The 18,845-nt window shown below is 39.2% G+C and overlaps 1 protein-coding gene across 3 annotated transcripts in view; it reads left to right on the forward strand.

Moving 5' to 3' along the window:
- Nucleotides 1-18,845, forward strand: part of XYLB (xylulokinase) — an 80,287-nt gene that overhangs the window by 7,546 nt on the left and 53,896 nt on the right. For 2 of the 3 annotated variants that reach the window (XM_072328792.1, XM_072328791.1), the window contains exons 7-15: nt 781-846; nt 3,116-3,188; nt 9,304-9,422; nt 11,047-11,128; nt 12,098-12,138; nt 12,566-12,681; nt 14,540-14,655; nt 16,492-16,565; nt 17,291-17,387. In XM_072328792.1, coding sequence (XP_072184893.1) covers nt 781-846; nt 3,116-3,188; nt 9,304-9,422; nt 11,047-11,128; nt 12,098-12,138; nt 12,566-12,681; nt 14,540-14,655; nt 16,492-16,565; nt 17,291-17,387 — 784 coding nt within the window. Of the gene's footprint in view, nt 1-780; nt 847-2,073; nt 2,101-3,115; nt 3,189-9,303; nt 9,423-11,046; nt 11,129-12,097; nt 12,139-12,565; nt 12,682-14,539; nt 14,656-16,491; nt 16,566-17,290; nt 17,388-18,845 lie in introns of all 3 variants that reach the window. The other variant, XM_072328790.1, reaches the window with a different exon arrangement.

Raw genomic sequence — 18,845 nt, forward strand, 5'->3', positions numbered from 1 at the left:
GTTTGGGGCCCTATTAGGGGGTATTTTGTCACTCATATTTCCAGCACTGTCCTCTCTTATAACCATGACAAGGAGTTATGGAGTTGGAGTGGGGCTGCCCTGCAGGCCTCTTGGCACTTGTCTGCTCTCACTGTTAGTTCAATAAAATAAGGTTCTAACCTCACAAACTGCTCATTCTGGTTCTGAATCATGCAAGCTTTATAACCAATATTCAAAGTCAGGCTTTATATACTACTAACAGTTCATTTTTAACTTACTAAAGGTTATGGTTTTGGAAGGTCAGTGTCAGGAGATTTTTTTGTTATTTGATATGATATATGGAGAAAAAATAGTTCTTCTCACAACTGTTAAAGAAGCAACATCAGTACAAGATATTGAGTATGAAACTTCCTGCCTGCTCCCATTTACCTTCCATAGAGAGAGGCGCATAGATTGGATAGTCTAGACCTTTTTAAGAAGGTGAAGGCAGCATTTGAATAGTATTAGTTCCTGGGCATGTAGTAAGAGAGATTCAGTCCACTGAACTGTCATTTCTGAAATGTAAGTTATGAGTAGTAATGTTTTTTTTCTCATTTTTTTTCTAAAGGTGAGCAAAATTCTCATAATGAGACTATGTGTTATAGCCTGTTTAGTGCAGATTGCCTGCTGTGCGCTGACTTTCATCATGCATCAGACAAATTAAATATCCAAAGTGCAATGTACTGAACTCATTACACAGAGTTAATGATTATTGTCTCCATTTGAGGTTTGTGTTTCTAAGCATTTGCATTTCTTTCTCAGCGTTTTACAGGAAACCAGATAGCAAAGATTTACAACCAGAATCCTGAGGTCTACGCACAAACTGAGGTTGGCTCAACTTCAATGTACTTATTGGAAATCACAGTTGAAAATCTTTTTAAGTGGAGTTTTGTGAAGATGTCACTTTTATATTTTTTCCCCTAAAAAGTATTTTTATTTTTGTGTTTGCTTTAAGAAAAAATTCTGTGATTTTTGTTTTACCTTTTGTTAATCGTTAGATAAAAGTCAGGCATCAATTCTTGAACGCTGGTGTAGCACAGTGGTCTCCATTAGATGCTAGTCTTTGTGGAGTAAGTTTCAAAACAGGCTTTCGTTTGGGTGGCAGTAGACTGGTACATACAGCAGATCAAACGAGAGCAGTTAACTAAGCACAAGGATGGAATTTCGATAGTGAGAACTGTCTGTATGCATACAGAAATGTGGTTGTTCCGCCATATACAGCTGGCATCCATGCAGATGTGAGTAGGAAACAACTGCAATCAATTCTAGCTTTATTTATTTATTTTTTCCATAAACTTCTCCCTTGCAGAGCTACTTCGATTTTTATTACAACTGAATCCCCTTTTAGTTTCTGAATTACATATTCTTATTACAACTGAATCCCATTTAGTTTCCCCTCATTTAGAAATCTACGTACAATTCCATGACCTCAGTTTGCTAAGTTTGCATCTAGCAGTGAATAAAATAGTTTGAAACAAGGTGAAACCCCCACGTAGATATGATGTAAACAAGGGAGAGTCTCCTGTCCTGTGAGTAGGGTATGCCATAGTCTCCTGTCCTGTGAGTAGGGTTTGCCATACATCTTGACCTATAAAGTCAGACTGTTTGTACTTTTACTGCTGTTCCCGTTCGTACTGATCATAACATTTAAAAAATCTTATTCCTGCATGAAATATTTCATTTTGCAGGGAAGAGAGTTGCAAATGTTGCTACATGATTGTAAGCTTAAGAGTAAGTTTAGAGAAAGATGTGCGGGGCAGGGTGGGGGTGGCAGGTAGAGAGTCCCTGTAAACTGAGAACTGCTCAGACTAAGCTAAGACTGAGGGCTGGTGGCACTAATGCCACCCTTTTGGCAATAGAGGATGTGCCAGAAGCTGTGTTCTAGCACAAGTATCTCTGTATTGGAGTTGCTCTTGGGAACCCACATGGAACACTTAGCAGCGGCTTGGTAGTTTCAGTCACATGTGGAAGGTGGATACCTTCCTCCTCTAGGTCAGCTTGATAAACTGGCTGATTCACAGTTTAACTTCATCCTTTTCCTTCCATTTCAGGCAGCTTGTGCCCATTGCGGCACTGCAGAAGGTAGGCCTTTGTTATCTAAGCACAATGTGATATATTCTTGGGGAGAGATGCATGAAGAGCAAGTGCATCATTAAGTTTCCTGGCCATTATAACTACCTTTTTGAGCTCTGGCTATAGTACATCTCTGAATGCCACGTGAAGCAGTGGTTTCATGGTCATTAATAACAAAACCCTGTCACTGCTGGTTCATTCCACCAGTAGAGATCTGATTCTGATTAGCTGTTGGGTGACAATTATAACTCTTTTGAATTAGAGCACAATAAAGAATTTGTCAGTTTTTATGCCAGCTTCTGGGAGTGGATGATACTTGATCTGGCAGAAAACTCAGCAGTAGCTGATTAACTTGGTAATTTCTCTAGCAGACTTGAAATGGAGGTGAGATCATATTGCATCAGTGCTTTGTGTTATGTGACCAGGGCATTTTAGAGCTGGTGGTAGAAGCCCTGCAGCATCTAATGCATTGTTGGGACGTAACTTGAGGGAGAGCAGGAGATACAGGTTTAGTTCAGATTACAAATTCCTGGAAGCAAATCCAGGAAGCTCGGTCATTTCCACTGGCAGAGAGATGGTAAGAGTTTGGATGGAGGTGCTGTCAGAGCCTTTCCTTGTACACCTACACTCCAGGTTGACCAGTGTGTGTGGCTGTTTCCCCAGTCATCCAGACGTCACTGTTTTTTTTCTTGTGAGTGTTTTTCCTTGAAGTGAGGTCCTGTAATATACTGCAATTGTGAATTAATTCATGATAACATAGAATATCCTAATATTCTAGGTGTATTTTGCATGGTTCAGAATGTAAAACTATGAACAGCTTTTATCATAGGGTTACCTTTAAACTGATGTCTGCCATGTTGCTTCAGGGATATAGAACTGTGTATAGAAGTGTACTTCTATGTGAATTCTGCCTAACATTAAACATCCATTAACATTTGCTGCTTCCAATTACATAAGTTATTTTATTTCTTTGAAGCTGGTACTGATGGGAATCACTATCTCGCATTATTTTTTTTTCTTTCAGAGGATCTCTTTAGTTAGCAGTTTCGCAGCTTCCCTTTTCCTAGGAGCTTATGCACCCATTGATTACAGTGATGGTAAGTATGTATGGGGTTTTCTGGTAGCGACAATTTAGCAAGGAAATTTCCTCTCTGTTCCCATTTATATAGAAGTGGAATGAGGTCTCTGCCATTTATTTTCAGTCTTTAAACTTTAATGACAAGTGTATTAGTTTTTAAGCTAAGTTACTCATAGAGGTGTAAGGGTTGGAAGGGACCTCTAGAGATCATCGAATCCTGCTAAAGCAGGTTCCCTGCAGGTCACACTGGTAGGCATCCAGGCAGATCCTGAATATCTCCGGAGTAGGAGATTCTACAACTTCCCTGGGCATCCTGTTCCCGTGCTCTGTCACTATGACATTAAAGAAATTCTTCTTCACATTAGTACGTAACTTCCCGCATTCCATTTCCTGCCTGTTATCCTTTCAGTTTGTTGGTACTGTTGATGATGATGTCAGCTCAGCTACTGATACTACTTTGTTTGGATTTTTTTGGCTTGGCTCAGAGCTGCACAAGGATGCAAACTAGATGTATATTATGATTATTTTTCTCCCTCTGTACCCACCATCTAACTGGAGTTAGCAGGAATATTCTTTTGGAATGAACCAGAGGAAAAGCAAAACCAAGTCCCTTCCCCCCTAGAAAAGAAAAGCCAAGCTCAATTTGAAAAAAGAAATAAACCCAAATGTAATATAACCTTCTGTATTGCTCTATTCATCATAACAAAGAGAAAAGTGACTAGGCTGGTGTCTCTCCTTTCTGTTGTGTGTTATCTCAGTTATCCAGCTTTTAAATGGCAATTTTAAATGGCAGTTACAAGCAATGCCTCCTTCCTGGGAGCTGTGCTATTATTCCTAAATAGCATTTTTGATTCCTTCTCTGAAAATAAGAGAAGATATACTTCAGAGCTGAAAGGTTAGATAAAAAGATTCTCTAAGGAAATTCTGCATTATAGAGCTGTAGGTGACAGCCATATGTGAAGACCAGCTGATTATTTTTTTTCTCCTCTGTTGTTCCATCAAAGCTCATAGAAAAAGCAAGACAACTCAATTTTAGCCAACGGTCAACTTACTCAATACCAGATCTCCCATTTATATTTGAGACCTTAAAAATTGCAAGACAGTCCATTTTTATACTGAAGCAATTGTGTGATTACTGCATCTGTCATCTTGTCTTGTTCTGTTAGCCGTGTATTTTCACAGCCAAATTTGTGTGTGTGTATTATTGCCCACAGTATTGCTACTTTGCTCCTCAATAGGCCCAAGTACCGAGCATTTCAGCCACTCACCCACCTCCACAAAGTTAGCTCCATGTCCACTGATTCAAACAGAGACAGTGAGATCTTTAGGATGCTTTTATTTATTTCTTTATTTATTTTTTCTGACAAAGGACTATGTTGCTTCATTAGAAAATTTTCATAGAACATGCGTTGCATTTTTTTTGCACAGCTCTAAATAGAGCCTATCTGCTGTATCTCTGGATATTTACGCAACTTGAATCAATGTTATCTACTGTTCAGAGCATGTAAGATTATTAAATCTCTCTGTGAAAAAAGACAAGGAAACTAAGCAGAATGTTACAAATCTCTTTACAACACAGAAGACTTTTTGGTGATGTAAGCTCTATTTTGTCTTGTATGTTCTTCTGTTAATGTAATGAGAGAATTCTAATTTCAGTACTAAAATATAATGTATGCAGCAGTTATTTGGATCCATCTGAAAAACTTGTTTGCTTGTCACATACGATTTGCAGTTCACTTGATCTTTTACATTGCATCTGTGTGCTGTAGTTTGGAGCGCATCTCTCAATAATGCTTATATAATAGTTGTAGCCTTCATTTCTGTAGGTTTGATTTCAGGTCATATTGCCTTTAAAAGACCTTGTCAACTTGTTTAGCTCTGCACAATTCTCTCTTCAAAATTTCCTGTTATTGTAGGGAATGTGCTAGTCAGTTTTAGGAATTTTTCTTCAAGATTCAATTGTGTTCCCCTGGGCTCAGTACTGGGGATGCTTCTATTTAACATCTTTATTAACAGTCTTTTTGAGGGGACTGAATGCATCCTCGGTAAGTTTGCAGACAACTCCAAGCTGGGAGGGTGTGTTGATCTGCCTGAGGGGAAAAGGGCACTTCAGAGGGACCTGGATAGACTGGATCGATGGGCCAAGGTTAACTGTATGAGTTTCAATAGGGCCAAGTGTTGGGTCCTGCATTTTGGTTGCAACAACCCCGGGCAATCCTACAGACTTGGGGAGGAGTTGCTGGAAAGCTGCCTGATAGAAAGGGACCTTGGTGTGCTGATGGACAGTAGGCTGAATATAAATGAGCCAGCAGTGTGCCCATGTGGTGAAGAAGGCCAGTGGCATCCTGGTTTGTGTCAGCAATGGTGTGGTGGGTGAGCAGGACTAGGGAAGTCATCCTGCCCCTGTACTCAGCATTGGTGTGAACTCACCTCGAGTACTGGGTTCAGTTTCAGGCACCTCAGTACAGAAAGGACAATGAGGTGCTGGAGCAGGTCCAGAGAAGGGCAACAAGGCCTGTGAAGGGCTTGGAGAACATGCCCTATGAGGAGAGGCTGAGGGAACTGGGGTTATTTAGTCTGGGGAAAAGGAGGCTGAGGGGGGATCTTATTGCTCTCTTCCAATATCTGAAAGGTCCTTACAGTGAGAGCAGGGTTGGTCTCTTCTCACTGGTGACAGGATGAGGGGAAATGGCCTCAAATTGCACCAGGGTAGGTTTATGTTGGATATCAGGAAAAACTTCTTTACAGAAAGGGTTGTTAAGCACTGGAATGGGCCCCTCAGGGAGGTGGCTGAATCACCAGCCCTGGATGTGTTTAAAAACCATTTGGATATGGTGCTCAGGGACATGATTTAGTGTCGGGTTGTTAGAGTTAGGGTAGTACGGTTGGGTTGTGGTTGGACTTGATGATCTTTAAGGTCTTTTCCAATTTGAGTGACTCTATGATCTTCATTAGAACCTTATGAGCTCCTTATGAATGAATGAGAACCTTGTATGATTGATTTAAAAGAAATGAACTTACGTTCTGGTGGAACGAAGAATGATTTTCATTTTTGTTGTGTGGAAGGTAAAAGCAAGGTATGTTTGAGACCTGAATGATGTCGACACTTCAGGTGTTGTTTCTTTTAGAAGACACTTTGAAGAACAGCTACTCAGCTCTTGACCTAGAGAAGTTCTATCTTTTGAAATGCTTTTCTAAGAGCCTTAGGTAAAGCATAGTTTAGAATGCTTGTTTCTGTTGTTCAATCCAATTAGGATGTTTTGAGCTGAAGCCTATTCAGAAGGAAACACGGTGTGCTGAATTTACTCTTGATGTAGGCTGTTGGTGTCAGCAGAGGTACACACTGCTTGTGATTTGAGCTCTTGAGAAGGCAATCTGGAGTGCTGTAATACAAATGCACTTGTTTATAAATGTATGCAAATACTGATCTTTGGGTTATTAATTAATAAAGCCAGTTAGTTGGTTTCTTTTGGTCTTTGTGATGATTATTTTTTTTTTTTTCCAGCTTTGTATTTTTATATAAGCAGCGAATGTTAGCAAGTTCCAGTTCTGCTCCTGAACACTTCATGTTAAGTCAGTGATGCGTGAAGTTGGATACTGAATTCTGCTCTCTTCTGTATTGACCTGTTCCTCCATTCTTACCAGACTGTGGACTTGACTGTTGACCTTCAACATAGCTGATAGGGTGACAGCTGGAACAGCAAGTTGAAGGGTTGCATTTTGTTGTTGTTTTTTCTTCTTGTTTTTAGTGTTATTACTTATTTTTATGTTAAACTTACACTGATGTGCTTAAGCAATTTTATTTTATTTTTTTTCTTTTTAAACTAACTTTTATTTCTAGAAGTGGCATTGATCATAACCAGAGGTGCTGGAGTTAGGAGCTCATTGCATTGCTCCGTGTATAATTGAAGGAGGAAGCAGTTGCAGGGAGCATCCAGCTCTCTAGTTTCTCTTTCAAGTGTCTGTAGCTGGATAGGGTGATCTGGGCCAATAGGCAAATTGTTCGTGTCAAGTAATTGTTTCACGTCTTTTAAATGAGTTTTTGAGACTGAGGTAAATTAGTTCATCTTTCTTCTATCAAGGCATAACAGAATCTCTGTGCAGCTGTGTCTACCAGTCAATAAAACTGAAGTGCTGTTTCAGTTTATATATAAACTTAGACCTTTTCAGTCATAAATGTTAGTGTTTTCCCTATTTTATGGAGGAAAGATTGGAAGCACTCCTTATGTCTTCCAAAAACTGCATTGGAAGATACTGGTTAAGAGTTTCTATATGCTTGCAAGGTGTGGGGGTGAAGGATTTAAACCCTGAGGAAACAACAGCTAACCTTTCTCTAATTAAGTTCATTTTTATTTAAAGACTTCCTTGCTCACTGGTTAGGAGTTTTTCAAGGAAAGGTTCTAGTTTTGCATATTTCTTCCTAGACAGCCTTGTATGCTTCAAAGCTTGGGAAGAGACTGCTCACTCCCTCCATGCCCTGGAAGTGCAGGTGGTGATGCTGGACTCAGGTTTGCTAGGCAGGAAGGATAGCTAGATTTAAGAGAACTAAGAACAGCTGGACTGAGTCATCATCTTTCCTTCTCTTGGTGGAAGTGACTCTAACAGTGGAGACGGAAACTTACTGGTGCATAATTTGTGTTTAATTTGCATGAAATGAGATGAATTGAATTTAACAAACTTAATTCTATTTTAAACATTACTAAATATAGTCCAAATTTCCTGCTGTTTGGCTTGGTTTATTCAGGTGTCTGTGCAGCGCAAAGCACCAAGTCCAAACCTTGTTGGTGATGCTTAGAATTGAATTGTATGAATAGATATTTAATAAATAAATATCTTTAATCTGTGGAAAAAGGCTGCTGGGAATTGATAATGTCAACTTATTTGTGCATGATTAACCAGCAGTGGGGTGCGCAGAGGGAGTATGGCAGGCTTGTGCATTTGTTCAGAGGAAGAGCCTTGTGATATGCTGGCTGAAATGTGGTAACAAACCTTCTCTTCCTTTGTGTCTCAGTGCTGTGAGTGTTGCCTTATTCCACAGACAGTGCCTGTTTGGTCAGCTTAACTGTCTTTGTGTTTTTTCACAGTTTCAAGATGTATTGAATTGAAGTAAGCTTCAGGTATTCCACAGTGCTTGGCTGAGAACGTGGCTGTGTTTCTGAGATAAATAAGTCACAGCCTGAACAGTCTTTGAAATGAAAATGTTGTTAATCCAGTGTAAGACTAATATGTCCCTGAACAGCACTAACCAGTACTGCTTACAGATTTTTCAAGTCTAATGAAATGTGCAATTAAAGACATCCTAGAAATATAAGCGAGGGATGTGGAGTGCTTAGTAGGTTGCTTAGATTTGATCACTAAAAAACTTCAGTTAACTTTGTATAAATCAGGATGATGCAAATAAAATAGTGAGGGGGAAAAAAAGCAATGAGAAGTGAAACAGAAAATGATGTGGATATAGGCTGCCCAGGAAGGTGGTAGAACTGCTACACTGGAGATGTGGCACTGAGGGACATGGCTTAGTGGATACGGTGGTGATGGCCTGATGGTTGGACTTGATGATCGTAGTGGGCTTTTCCAACCTTTATGATTCTGAGCTGTTTTTTTTTGTCTGCTATTTTATTTCATCATCTTTGAAGAAGAAAACATTGATATGGAGGAAGGTGAGTCAGTATGGGCAGTGGATGTAGGTGCTGGTTTGATACTCTACTCAAAGATAGCAGTTTATAGCCAAGCTGCCTAGGATAGAGTTTCTTCACTATTAGGTTTCATGTGAGGACAACTTGCCTTCAAGTGACACTGCTGCATCACCTCTAGATAGCAGTGAAGTATTTGCATAAAGCAGAAGGTTTGAGGAGGAATCAGTGGGGAGGTATCAGGTTTTTTTTTTCTGTTTGTTTGTTTGGAAATAACTGAAGTATTTTCTGCAGCCTTACAGATGAAAGGCAGTTAGGTTGAATCATCAGTATCAATTATACTTAGAAGTGCTGAAGCCATTCTATTTAAATGTAAAATACATTTTTGTAAGCTCTTTGCTGCCTGTAATGAGGTGGAATTTTCTGATGCAATACCATCTGTTTTCTTTACCCTAGTTTTGTGTTTAATGATCTATGTTTGTTTTGATCTATATCTTTCAGGTTCTGGTATGAATCTGCTGCAAATTTGGGAAAAGGTATGGTCAGCTTCCTGCCTTGATGCTTGTGCACCAGGATTAGCAGAGAAACTGGGAAACCCTGTGCCATCCCATTCCGTTCTGGTATGTGCCTGTCTAAAGGAGTTTAAAATGGACAAGCAAATAAGAACAATCAAAAAACCAAACCCAGACAAACAACAAAGAACCACAAAACATTTCTTACTGGAAGAAATAGAGCTTTTTGCTGAGAGTTCTGCTGATGATTCTTTCTTGGAGTATATTTGAGTGTGCGTCTGTGCACAATTATCCTCAGAGCTATGTTGGTTGATTTAATACTTCCAAATATGCTGTGCGTATGCATGTCAGGGCAAAAGTGAATGCTTTTGGAAACTGGTAGCAGGTATCTGTCATAGCTTTCACTGTGGATCACCTTGGGTTCTGGCATGCTCTGTTCTATGAAGACCAACAATTTGGCAGGTGTTTCACTCATGAGAGTTTCTGGGGTTCTTCCTTCCCACTCCCATATGACCCCAGGCAGCTGGCTGCTGCAGAACTGTGTATGGCTTTATTGCTGCAGAAACAGAACCCAACATTTGCATTACTTAACATGAGCCTTGTTTTAAATTGTAGAATTAATGAGTTGATCTTTGTGAATAATTTCAGACGTTTAGAGTTCCTCAGCTCATGTAGCATAATGACAAAATCAAATCAAGGCTCACATCTCTTAGAGTAAATGAATTTAGTCTTAGTATTTAACACAAAAAAGAGCCGTTGCTTTAGATGTTGCACAATGAAAACAGTACAGATATCTGTCACCTGATCCCTATGTATTCAGTGCTATTAATGTGGCTGCCTTGTGATTCTAGTGCTGGTCTTCTCTAATGGAATGAAACATAAAAAGTCTTTGCGTTTCTTTTTTTAAGGAAAATTGTCGTATTCTCTTGTTTTTTGATTGTTTATTTCCTCTGTGGCTATCAGCTGTGGCTTTAAAAAAATGCAGTTCTTGGCCCCTAAAATAACAGGTATCATAAAACCACTGAAGTTGGAAAAGACCTTCAAGATCATCCAGTCCAACCATCCATCCATTACCAGTATTTCCCACCAAACCATCTATATATTTTTTGAACACCTCCACTATTTCTTGGTGTACAGCCTGAATCTCCCTGGTGCAATTTGAGGCCATTCCTTCTATTTCTATCTCTAGTTATGTGGGAGAAGTGGCCAACCCCCAGCTTTGGTCAGCCTCCCTTCAGGTAGTTGTAGAGAGCAGTGAGGCCTCCCCCGAGCTTCCTTTTCTCCAGACTAAACAGTCCCAGGTCCCTTAGCTGCTCCTCATAAGACTTGTGCCCCAGACATTTCATGTATTCCAACATTTAATGTTGTGGTGTATATTAATGTTGCATTTGCATTCGATTTTTAATTTCTATGTATTTCATGCATGTGTGCAGAATAGGTGAATATGTTTGTTATTTGATGTGAATAACACAAGTGAACCAGGGCTAAAATGCCACTGCTTACTTGATCTATTTCAAAATCTAATCTGTGTGTATTTATGAGATTCTCTGTCCAAAAAAATTGCATTCAAAATCTGGAAAACATTTATGCCTTAAATATACAGGAATTATTTTTGCAGCTGCTCTAGGGATTTTGGGGACTATGTTACAATGTTGTGTCATACACCGCGAGATTATTTTCCAATGTAGTGCTTTCCCCCCCCCCCTCACTCTGTATTTCTTTCTTTCCTTAGGGATCTATTTCTCCTTATTATGTTCAGCGTTATGAGTTTAGCCCAGACTGTAAAATAGTAGCCTTTACAGGAGACAATCCAGGTGAGATGATTAAGTGTATAAGATTCTGTGAATATGTTTATGTATGTACTAGAATTCTAGATCAATACCATTAATTCTCAGATGCTCCTTTATACAGAGAAAGAATATCACATTTCTTAGCATTAATAGCTTTTTCTGACAGCCATCCATCACTGATTCTTCTGAGATACAGACCTTTTGGATAAGCAGGGTACTGCAAATGACTTCCACTTAGCCTAGTAATTGATGGTGACTTCATTAGCCTCTTGATAACTTCAGTTTTTGTTTTTCTCCACTTAACAGTCTATTCTTAACATGAACTGCTTCCATCTTTAACATAAGGAACATGAATTCAAAGCCTGCTGTTGTATCGTTTGAATCAAAGACCTGGAGATAGATGTCACAGCTTTTCCTCAGGAGTTAGAACTGGCCTTTTGTCATAGTGGTAGATCCCAATATATGGGAAGATGTTAATTTAAGGTCAGTTTTTGTAACCCACAAGACTGTTCCAGTGCAGAGCAAAGCCATCTGTTTCTCAAGACTGTGAGAGTGCTTACTGTATTACAGGGCCATGTCCAGGTTTGGTTTGAGATATGGGCTTCATCCTGGAATGTTTCCCATGAATAGTATGGGAGATGAATATCTTGAAAACCAAATAGATTTTTCTGGAGATTCAAATTCAGTTTAGTCCAATAGATACTTCAGTAATCTGATGTAAGTGGAAGCCTTTGCACTTTAAATAGGGCTCCATGGTATTTAAAACTTGAACATATAAAACTCTAGAGGATACTGCAGCTCTTTGTCCTGAACACTTTTGATTCAGTGTCAAAAATAACCTAAACTTTCACAATGTATAGGCCAAGGCTGTCACAAGCATGGTTGCAATTTATATTCTACTCTGAGATGGTGAATTCAATGTACTGTGACGCCTCATGCAGTATGCTATAATGGAGTCACACAAGTAACTTTTTATCTGACTTCTGCTTTCAGCATCGTTGGCAGGGATGAGGCTTCAAGAAGGAGATATTGCAGTAAGTCAAAACGTTCGTGTCACTGAATAAATAGCGTATGAAATGTGAAGTAGTAACAAGGACAATAGCTGTAGGTTATCAGTCAAATTAATCTGCTGGTGTTGATTTTCTGTTTATTGGCTTCATGCTTGTTTTATTTCTATCAATCTGCAAGCTGTCTGAAAGACTTTAAGTAAACTCTGTAACTATTTTTAACTAATGCTCCAGTCACTGAGTCCCAAGTCTCTGTCTAGTATGTATTTCACTGATGTGACAACCTGAAAGTCAGAGCTAGCTTCGGTACGAATCCAATTGACTTAATGTGTAATTTAAAAACAATTAGTGGTGATAACAAATGGTTTTAATTTAATTTCTGTATTGCTTTCTATGCACGTTGTGATAACGCTTCAATTACTTCCCTCTCCCCCCCCCCCCTCCCCACTTCCAGATTAGCCTTGGCACAAGTGACACATTGTTTCTGTGGATCCAGGAGCCAACTCCAGCCTTAGAAGGTCATATCCTCTGCAATCCTGTTGATTCTCAAACATACATGGCACTTTTATGGTAATATCCTCTATTTTTTTTTTGTACGTTTGGGATCAATAGCATATTTCTCTCTTAGTGTTTTATTTCCTTTGCAAAATGCTCATGAATAGAACATTCAGCATTCTGTATAGTCCATGGCAATGTATTGCTGTAACATTTGCATCAGTGTTCTCATTGTTTAGCGCGGGTAACTGCGACTGCAGCGTTATGATGGATAGATTTTCATGGCAATAAAGAGACAACATTATTTTTATATATTCATAGAGCCAGTTCACTATGAGTTTAAGATAGTATATTTAATGTATAGGAATGACAGCCCTTTGAAATATAATAATCTGGAATGCCGGAAGCTTGACCAGACTGTACAACTTCTGTGCTATTCTAGTGCTCCAGAGGGGACATAATGGGGCAGGTGAAGAGTCTCTTTTCATGGAGGAGTATAATCAGTGCTGTTCAGGGACAGATTAGGCTGCACATGTGGAGAATACTGAGATCTCAAGAAACGGAGCTGAGAGAATGATCCTCATGGTGGCTTTTGGCTGCTGTGATTTGGGAATGTTTTGGCTATTATCCAACCAAGTAGGTGGAAAGAGGACCTGAAGCTGTTCTGCGATCAGGGAAAAATCTTACAAGTCAGAATATTTCGGCAAATATTTACAGATATATTTGAAGTCTAAATCCTCAGGACTGCACAGAGCACAGCACAGAATTAATTGGTGGGAGTGAATGGGGCTATTGCTTGGGAAGAACTACAGAAAGGTGTAACGGACCCATTAGTTATGAGTGTACAGATACAGTCCTCCTAAAGAATTCTTTTTTCCCCTACTTGGGCTGATTGTTATATGTCATAGTAGTAACATTGTTTCAATTACAAATTAGCAGGGGTATAAATGACATTTTCTGAAGTGGAGATTTGATGGCCTTCCTGTCTAATGCAACCTGTTCCCTGTGGATCTTGAGATTACCTCTCTTTTCCTAATATCACAAAATCAAGCTGTAGGTGCTTCAGCAGAGCTCACATCTGCCTTTTAATTGTGATGCTGACTTTATCTGAACAGGGATAGGATGCCATAGATGACAGTGGGAACAGGGTTGTGAAGCTGAGTTTAAAAGGTTGAAATTGTTATGAAAATTAGTAACTTGCAATCATGATTTCTCAACAGTTGGCTATTTTTGAAGCTTCAAATTCAAGTTTCTATTTTTTTCCCCTATTTTTTTCCCTCTGTTTTGACTTCCTTTGCCAATACTGGCATGGAGCTGAGCCTCGTAAGTCTTACTGGACCCAAGCTAGCTCCATATCAGGACAACAATCCTGAAATCATGAACGATGTGATGCAGTGAATAGATGCTCTTCTTCCTCCTTACGGTAATCTCACAGTGAGCCTTTTATTACTATGTCAGTATGCTTCTGACAGTAGTGTTACCTCTGCACCCACAGCTCAGGCCATTTCTCAGTACGAAAACACAGCTCCACGAGTCCTACTCCATGGCCAGCATGGGCAGAGCTGATGTGTTCTTCAGTGCAATGATAAGCCATATGCTGGGTTGTGACTCCTGTGCTTTGTGCTCTGAGATGTGGTAGATGTTCAGAGCTAGCCTAGATGTAAGCCAGCTCATTAGGGAGATGTAGAAGAGCATCTCTGCACTGTATTTATTGACATGTCTTCTAATAGTAGTTCTGATAGTTCTAATCTCTTACCCTAGTTTCTTCCTTCTCCATCTCTTTCCATAATGAAGAGAGGGTAGTATAATTTTGATTGCCCAGCTGTCTTTGGTTGGTGTAATAAGCAGCAATATTTCATAAAACAGCAATTTGCTTTAAAAGTCTGGAGCCAAATGGTTCGAGAAATGCATATGGTATGTTTATGTGTTTCAGTTTTAAGAATGGCTCTCTGATGAGAGAGAGGATCCGAAATGAGTGTGCTTCAGGCTCCTGGGATGAATTCTCCAAAGCCTTATCATCTACTGTTACTGGAAACAATGGGAACTTGGGTATGAGCCTCAGCAGGGTTGGGAGTTTGATTAAAGATATGACTTAGTAGGAGTTGTACCTACTTTTTATTTGAGTCATGAAAAGGACCAAGAATTAAGTTAAGCTGAGCAAGAGAAATTTTTAATGTGAACTCAGAAAAACTCATTATATTCTTCTTCTTCAATATTTACTAAATAATAAAAAGATATTTATGGATCTCTTTTGGCCATTGAAAAGGAGTAGTGGCATCTTAACTGCTTAAGAGGAGTAATTTCTGAAGGAGATTCATTTTTTTCTCAAGCCGTGTAGTTTAAATAGCTCCATGCTTTTTCTTTCCCTGTCTTCAGTGGTTCTGATCTCTCAGCATTACTCTAGAATCTTGCTCTGTGCATGTGAATAGGGCAGTGATATCAAATCTTACCTGATATCCTGCGTTTTCCCCTACGCTTCCCGTATGAAGTTGTTGTGATCACATTAGATCTGAGTAAAGTTAATTTTAGAAAGCATTGCAGGATTCTTAGTCTATAGAAGACTTCACTCTTTAGGAAAGTGAATTTGAGATACAGTTTCTTGATACAGTGAGGTTAGCACTGATTTAATGTTTAGAATCCATAGCATGTTCTGTCAAATCCATTCTCTGGGGGGCATTAAAGTGGCCAGGCATTTTTTTGCCATGAGAAGATGCATCAAGTCAGGTGTTTCAGAAAATAGGAGGAAGTTACTCCAAAAGTCAGGCAATATTGAAGTAAAATGGAAGTTGATGAAAACCTTGTTACTGATGTCAAGGATACCAGGACACTGACTTGTGTTACAATATACCCACTTGGATAACTAAGTCCCCTATAAAAATGGGTGCTTCATGAGAGCTGTTCTTCAGTTTGGATAACTGTTATCCTTGCACGACTTCTGGGTTATCTGGAGATATTGCAAACATGTAAAAATATAGTAATCTCTGATTTTTCTGAGCAAAGTAGAGTAGAGAAGAGCCTGGTTTGGCTTCCTCTTTTATATCCCCTGTTCCCTGTGAACTCTGAGCAAGATGATGCCTTTGGAGGCTTTGGAGATGTGAAGATGAGCAGAGGCAACCTCTAGGGTGAAGTTTCCTTGGGGGGCAATGCTCATTGGTCTCCTAGTGCAGCACATCCCCATTCTGAAGACCTGAGCCTTACAGACTGTCCTTAGTCTCCTAGCTGCTCTGATCAGTTTTCCAGTTCTCATTTTCTTTCTTGTCTCCTTTCCTGAATATTTCTTTCCCCACCAACTTCCCATCAACACAAAGGAAATCTTTTGCCACACTTTTTGTCTCAGTGTCTGCAAAGCATTACTGTATTTCCTCAGATCTCATAAAAAAACAACTCTTCAGAGGCCAGCTCTGCTTTGTGACTTAACATATCTGATGCTCTCTAATAAATTCATGAAATCTAATCCAGTGCATGAAATGTTCTGCTATTCCTACACACTTCTTATGAACCTCTCATTTTTTTTCATTCTTTTTTTCCTTTCAACTTTGTACAAACTTCACTGAAACCATTTCTATTATATATCATCTTAGTATTATGCTGCTTGTGTGTGTACGTGATTTGGTGGATGAGAGCTTTCTTGGTAGACTTATCTGTTATTATATTGCTTAGATTTTTAATGAAGTGTTAGAGACTTAGAGCCAGCCTCTTTTGTAAAGCCAAAAGTAATTAAACTTATTAAATCTGGGCTGAAATTAGTTAAGAAACAAGTTGTGTGGCATATCAAATGTCTTTCTAAACATAATGATATATATTTATTAGTTCAGTGTTGTGCTGAAATAAGGTTACATCTTTGAGCTAGGAGAAAACATGACTCTTCAATGTTAACTGATGCAGGTTTCTACTTTGACGTGATGGAAATCACTCCTGAAGCAGTTGGGATTCACAGATTCAACAGTGACAACCAAAAGGTAGCGATAATCTGGTTATTGCCTAAAACCTTGGAGGTATGCTGCCAAAGCTTGAAGTGTTTGCTGTTATCTCTTTTCTTGTCTGAGATGCACGCTTCCATGCTCCAAGTGCCTACTGTTTAAATGAATCCTTAGTTGCTTCCTGCTGTTACACAAGATTGTAGTCACCAGTTGTAGTACATGTAAAAACTCCACTTTTTTTTTGGTGGAATGTTCTTTGTTTTTGTAGTTCAGTGTTTTTTTCTCTTCTGTTAGATTTCATCTGGTTGACGTAGGACTGAAAGATGCTACTTGTAACAACTAACAGAAAGCTTGTTTCATTTTTGTGCAGACAGAAATACGTAGATTTAAACTCTCTGGCATTGCTTAAAGTGTTTGAATTTTATATACTTTAATTTCTCAGTTTTTGAGGTATTGATCCTTAGCAGCCTTTGGTGTTGAGAAATACTAATAGTTTACAGTTCACACTAGTACCTCTTCCCATTCTGCATTGATTTCAGGACTGATGGATTTGCCAACAGTTCCAAGGTTATGGGTTGTGTTTTTGAGTCTTTACGTGTGTCATGCATACGAACAGAGAACTGGCCTAGCTGAAAGCTGACTTCAGAGTGAAGACAAGGATAATGAACTGTAAATCTATCTTGTGCTTTTAAACTGTCACCAGCCTGGCTTTGTTTACTGTGTAAGATGCTGGTTAACTTAATGCATTCATTCTTCTGATACAGGTTTTGAACTTTCCAAAGGAGGTGGAAATTCGAGCCTTGATTGAAGGGCAGTTCATGGCCAAGAGGATTCATGCTGAAAAGCTGGGGTATAAAGTCAGTAAGTATGCTGAAAAAGCTGCCGAACTAATGGCAATACAGTTCAAATGCAAAGATGGAGCTCTGACAGTGGTGTCAGTACTGTGAATGGGGCCCTAAAAGATACAGAAACCGGTACGTCTTCTGAACGAGCCTGCTTGAAACATTTTTGACAGCATGTTGGGAACAAGCTTTTGCAGATGTTAACTTCAGAAGCAGCAACAATTTAACTTTGATTACTTCTTTTCAAGTATTCTTGCTATTTGTTACTAAGCTGCACTGTCAATTTTTACATAAGGGCTTGGACTTTGATAGCTTGTTAAGTGAAAAAGTGTCTAGGCTTCTGCCTAAGGCACAAGGCTGTAACTCAGAGAATCTGAAATCTATGTTCAGTTCCTGGACCTGCCATGAGATGCTCACTTAACTCCAGAGTTTTCTGTTAATGAATCAGAAGTCCTTTTCCTGTCTTGCAATTTAGAAGGGAAAAGATCTTGCACTCCAGAATTCTTAGCACAGCAAAATCAGCTGATATTTTACTTACAGAGGTGGGAGCAGATCACTGCTACCTGTGTAATTCAAGGGGAAGAACACAGGAAATTTGATAAGCTGTTTTGCTTTCTTTTCTTCTGCTACATCATCCAATAGCATCTTAAAAACACTGAATTAACTCTTCTTGAGGGTTTTCTACAACAAGGATTTTGCAAAATAAAATGTTAGTTATTTATGCACTTTAAAGCAAATCCTGACCTCCTTCTTCGCAAGCCTTTTACTTTCTCCAATCTCTATGCTTTTATCCACAGTCATGAGGGATACTGTTGTGATTTCGTTTTTCTTCTGTACTTGAAACAGTATTAAACTGTGGAGGTTGCTTATGCAGACAGATTCAAATAGTCTGTGTTTAAAATATTTCTCCTCCATTCCTAGATTCAGCTCTACCAAGGGATGTGCTTACGCAGCTAGAAAGCTTGTGGTTGAAGAGGATACATTTATACTTCATAAATGTCAGAGTTCAGATAAACACAGAGTCAGAGAGGAACCATTTAAGATGTCAGACAACTCTGACACAGAAATGAGTGGGTAGGAATCATCTCTATGTATGTTTAGGATAAGTAGGGCAGATGGAAACCTCACTAGTTGGAGGGATTTCATAAGCTTCAGAAGCACACACTTATTTTAGTTTTAGTATTGTAGGATCTACAGTTAAAAGGAGATGTGATTACATTGTTTTCCTGTAGGTTCCTTGGAACCTTTGTGTGCTTTTACTTTGTTTCATCCCAAGGGTCTAGCTATTTGGTAACTAACAGATGAGTTGCTTTGAGAAAGAGCTGCTGTACATAGTGTAGGCTGTATGCATCTCCTACTTTTCCTTAGTGGTATTATTTAAATGTCATCTTCTGTTGTTTGTGTGGTGATGGCAAGCTCGCATCTGCATTTGTTGTGTGACAGCTCTGAAAACAGGGTGTGTTCTGAACACGTTTCA

The sequence above is a fragment of the Excalfactoria chinensis genome, chromosome 2, assembly GCF_039878825.1.
Source record: "Excalfactoria chinensis isolate bCotChi1 chromosome 2, bCotChi1.hap2, whole genome shotgun sequence".
Taxonomy (NCBI): domain Eukaryota; kingdom Metazoa; phylum Chordata; class Aves; order Galliformes; family Phasianidae; genus Excalfactoria; species Excalfactoria chinensis.